Source organism: Artemia franciscana, chromosome 1 (genome assembly GCF_032884065.1).
Source record: "Artemia franciscana chromosome 1, ASM3288406v1, whole genome shotgun sequence".
Classification (NCBI taxonomy): domain Eukaryota; kingdom Metazoa; phylum Arthropoda; class Branchiopoda; order Anostraca; family Artemiidae; genus Artemia; species Artemia franciscana.
The window spans coordinates 29072040-29076615 of NC_088863.1; the positions used below are offsets into that span (position 1 = coordinate 29072040).

The window sequence follows — 4576 nt, forward strand, 5'->3', positions numbered from 1 at the left end:
GTGCTTGTCTCCTGTTTCAAATATTTGTGATTATCAGCATTCAATGTTACAATAGCTTTACCATAAATATTTCATCTTCAATTTTTAAATAGGATGTTAGTGTTTATCATTTTTATGTGCTATTAATACTGATTGAAAACCTGTGATGAAGTAACTACTGTCACTGACCAGCAACAGAGTACCTAGGGGAAGCCACAAAAAAAAATCATGGAAACGGTGGAACCGGAATAGAAATTGGCAGAACCGGAACCAGTGGAGTTGTAACTGGTGGAACCAAGATTGGGCCTTGAGCTGGGGTTGGAGCCGACAGAATCAGAACTATAACTGGGGCTGGAAGTGATGGAACCGGGACTGGGACTAGTAGAATCGCAACTGGAACCTGTTGAAGCGGTGGAAGAAGTGGCGGAACCAAAATTGAAATTGGGACTGGCAGAACCGGACATGGAGCTGGTGGAATCAGGACCGGAACTGGGACTGATGGAACTGGGACTGGTCGAACTGGAACTTGAGCCAGTAAAACTTGAAGTGCCAACGGAAATGGAGCCGGGACCGGAACTATAGCCGGGACTGGAACTGGAGCCGGGACCGGAACTGGAGCCGGGACCAGAACTGGAGCCGGGACTGGAACTGGAACTGGGACCGGGGCCGGCAGAATCAGAACTGGAACTGCTGGAGCCGGGGCCAGAAAAGGCGGAACCGAAACCGGGTCTGGCACTTCTGGAATTGAAACTGAAGCAGGTTGAACTGAGGGCAGAATTGGGACCAGTGGAACCGAAACTGGAACCGGTGGGACCCGGACCTGAACTGGGACTGGAACCGTTGGAACTGGAACGGGACCTGGAGTTGGCAGAATGGGAACTGGAACCGGGGCCGGAAATGGTGAAACAGGAATGATAATAGTTTTGGAAATACCTGTGTGTTCAGGAGCCTTATAAATTTTTGAAGGGGTACTAAGATCATTTTTCAAATGCTGGGGTTTCTCATTTGATTAGTGTCTTGGAAAATACCCCTAGGGAGGGTGTGCCGGCCTTATTCGTTGAGATCTACGTCATCCTCATTTAAATTTACATAAATAAACCATAACACCTACTAAACTATGACGTAACAAGCACCTGTGTACTCTAGACCAAAAAAAAAATAACACCAGCGTCTAAGGTTCGTTCTGGCTGGATTCATTTAGGCCTATGTCATCCTAATTTAAATTTAGATAAGTAAACAATAATATCTGCTAAACTAAGAGGAGGGTGTGCCCTCTGGGTTCGTTGAGGTCTACGTATTCCCAATTAAATTTACATAAGTAAGAAATAACATCTGCTAAATTATGACGTAACAAGCACTTGTGCGTCATAGATAAAATAAACAATAGTACCAGCGTCTTGGAATATGCCCTTAGGGGGCGTCCCCGCTGGATTCGCTGAGGCCTACGTCATAGGTAAAGGTAAAGGTAAAGGATGCGGCATTTAGACTTTATAGTCCGTACCGGCGGTGCTGATCTCCGTTTCTTGGCCCTTCAGCCAGGAAGTGCAATGGGGGGTTGGGGGCCAGCCAACCTGTGCTTTCGCACACCCTTCCTGTTTACCTTCCCCAGATTTCTCCAGGCACCCATTTAGAGCTGGGTGGAATCTGGCTAATCTTACAGGATCACGCCACTGACCCATTACAGGTACAGGTACCCATTACAGGTAAGAAGCACCTGTTCGCAATAGGCCAAAAAATTGCTCTTGCCTCTTGGAAAATGCCTTAGGAAAAGCAGCGGCCGAAACAATAGATACCTACGTTATCCTCAGTTAAAGTTACATAAGTGAACAATAACATCTGCTAAAACTATGACATAACAACCTCTTGTGTGCAATATACGAAATTAACAATAGCACCTGCGTCTTGGAGAAGGCCCTTAAGGGGTGTTCCGGCTGGATTTGTTGAAGCGTACGCCATGCTTATCGAAATTTATATAAGTAAACAATAACATCTGCTAAACTAAGACATAACAAGCACCAGTGCGCAATAGACCAAATAAATAATAGCACCTGCGTCTTTGAAAATGCCCTTAGGGAAGGCATGCCGGCTGGATCCGGAATCGCCCACTTTTTATGTGCATCCAGTTTATCAGAAAGGTGTATCTGTAATATTTCAATAACAGCAGAGGATAATAAGATTAAGCTTTTTAAGAGCATGCTAAAGAGGATATTAAAAGGGCAATCAGACCCCTTTTCTTTTTAGTTGCCCTCTCTCATAGGTATTCTATCAAACTATAGAAATAGTCTTCTTGTTGAAAAATCGAGGCTTGGAATAGTCATTTTGGCTTGGACTAGGCTTATTGAGTATGTTACGACCTGTTTTAAGATGAGGCAAATTTTCTCCGGCTTGTACCAATTGATAGGTAGCTTCAAACTTAATGAAACTCAAAAATTTGGAGTCATTGTGAAAAATCGATTCATTTGATGTTCTATTATTATTATCAGAAATCCATTTCTAGAGTCTCGGTTACTTTCAACCAAGTTGCTTCCTACTTATAGTTCTGTGAATTGTTTGATTATTGTACGGCTTTATTTTAGCTTCTCTTTGGTTTTAATGTAGCTTTTGCTTTTTCTTTGAAGTGCTTTTTAAAGTTTTTTTTAATTGATTTTACAGAAAAAGGTGAAGCCCAGAATGAGAGTCCTTTGAAACGTATGCGTTTTAGCAAAATCGAATATTTTCTTATCAGACGTTTTGCAGCATTTATCCAATTGTTCTAGGAAAAACAATGCCATTTAAGTAACTTTCATAAAGTAATATGTGTCCCATGGCTTCAAAATGTATAATTTTTATCTTTTTTGCTATACTTATACCACTACTTACTCGTGGATTATGGTGCTTCATTTTACTGGTATTAAGTTGGACTAACAGAATGATATCTGGCAAAATGCATGAGAAGTATATAATTTGAGATATATTTACATATTAGGGAGAGTGGTAAAGTAAAGTAAAGCACATTAAGGAATGATGTAAGTAATCCTAAAAATCCACAAAATACTTAGATATACCGGCACTAAAAACACTTTACTTTAATTTACCAACCCCATAATGTGCAAACATATGTTACAAGTTCTATACTTCCCATGCATTTTGCCATATGCTATGATACTCTTTTGTCTCAACTTAATACCTGTAAATTGAAGCAACTTGAAGCAGATTAAAGCGATTGAAGCAACGAGCAAGTAGTGGTATAGGCATAAACATATGTAAGCTCCTCGCGCCAGCCGCCAGAGAAAAGAAAAGCATACTACACTTCGTTATTTTCAATTCCTGGGAAACTTTATTCGTCAGCGATGCTGTTTCTGCTACACTAGCTACAAGAGTGAATACAGTTGTCTGAAAGCTAGATGGATTTATCGACGTCTCGACTTGCGCGCTGTTAAATGTGAACTCTTCGAATGCTGAAAAAGTTAGCAATGCGTTAACCTCTACTACCGATAATTTGCAAAGCGTAAAGCCATCATATGTTGTAATACTGAAATTTTCCAAAACCTATCAGGGATCCTTATGACCGTAAACAGTTTAATGACAGCATATACAATGAAACTTCAAATGATATTACGGAACTAAAGAGATTGAATAGCGACTGGAAAATCGTTAAGCGTTCAAAATCAGCGGTTAGCAAAATGAGTTAGAGTGTGAAAGCCACTCACCCATCTATAAGTGTTTTTATGGTTGAACCAGTCTTCGCAGTCGCCGTTAAGCAAGTCCCCCTAATCCTTAGATTTTCCTAACCTTCAGCAACTTATCCCCAAAAGCCCAAATATAAGCCAGTGTGGTGCTTTGTCCACCTTTAAAGTACAGTTCGTGCGCATTGGTTATGCACGTCTGCCTGTTCAGGAAGTCCTATTGCTTCTCCGTCAATGTTTTAAGTGTCATATGGTAGGTCACCTAGCAGTGAATTGCCGATCAGGTGCTATTATGCGAAATCTTGTGCTGTTCCATTGAGGCGTCACCGTCCATGCAAAGTTCCCAAGTGGCAGCAGAAGTTGTAGAGCCCTGTGATTACTTTCTTTTTGTTACAGCTAATGATATGTTTATCTTTAATGTGTATTTGTCGGCTGATTACAATAATGATGTGTCTGACCACCTTTTTGCTCTTGTCTCTGAACAGTTCTAGTAATTCTGCATTTCTAATTATTGGAGATTTTAACTTTAATCTAACTGCTCCATCTACCTGCTCTTCTTGGATTGGTGAAATATTCGATAATCTTGTGTACACTATCGATAAAACCAATATTTCACATACATTCACAATTCCTCGTCCACATCCAAAATAGACTATGTAATCACTGTTCCCTTCTTAGATGTCTCTCAACTGTAGGTTCTTTGTGATTATTTAATAACAGATCACCTGCCTGTATCGTTTTCTTTCTCACCAAATAAAAATTTTCAGATACTCACTAGTCCAAAAAACCACCAAATCCATCGTATATATGTGCTTGGGCATTAATCAACCCAAAACTGGATTGCAATAGAGTTTTCCACAATCCTTTCTAAGATTAAGGGACCGTTTGTCCTAGTAATCAAGTACTCACGGCCACCCGGTGAGGAAAAACGC

At 40.7% G+C, this 4576-nt stretch overlaps 1 protein-coding gene across 1 annotated transcript; it reads right to left on the reverse strand.

Annotated features, from left to right (window-relative positions):
* Positions 1-205: 205 nt before the first annotated feature.
* On the reverse strand, positions 206-1935 carry LOC136027929 (uncharacterized). The gene is made up of 2 exons (XM_065705425.1): positions 1840-1935; positions 206-928 (listed from the first exon to the last, which is right to left on the reverse strand). The coding sequence occupies exons 1-2, from the start codon at positions 1933-1935 to the stop codon at positions 206-208; spliced, it is 819 nt and encodes a 272-aa protein (XP_065561497.1).
* Positions 1936-4576: the final 2641 nt, after the last annotated feature.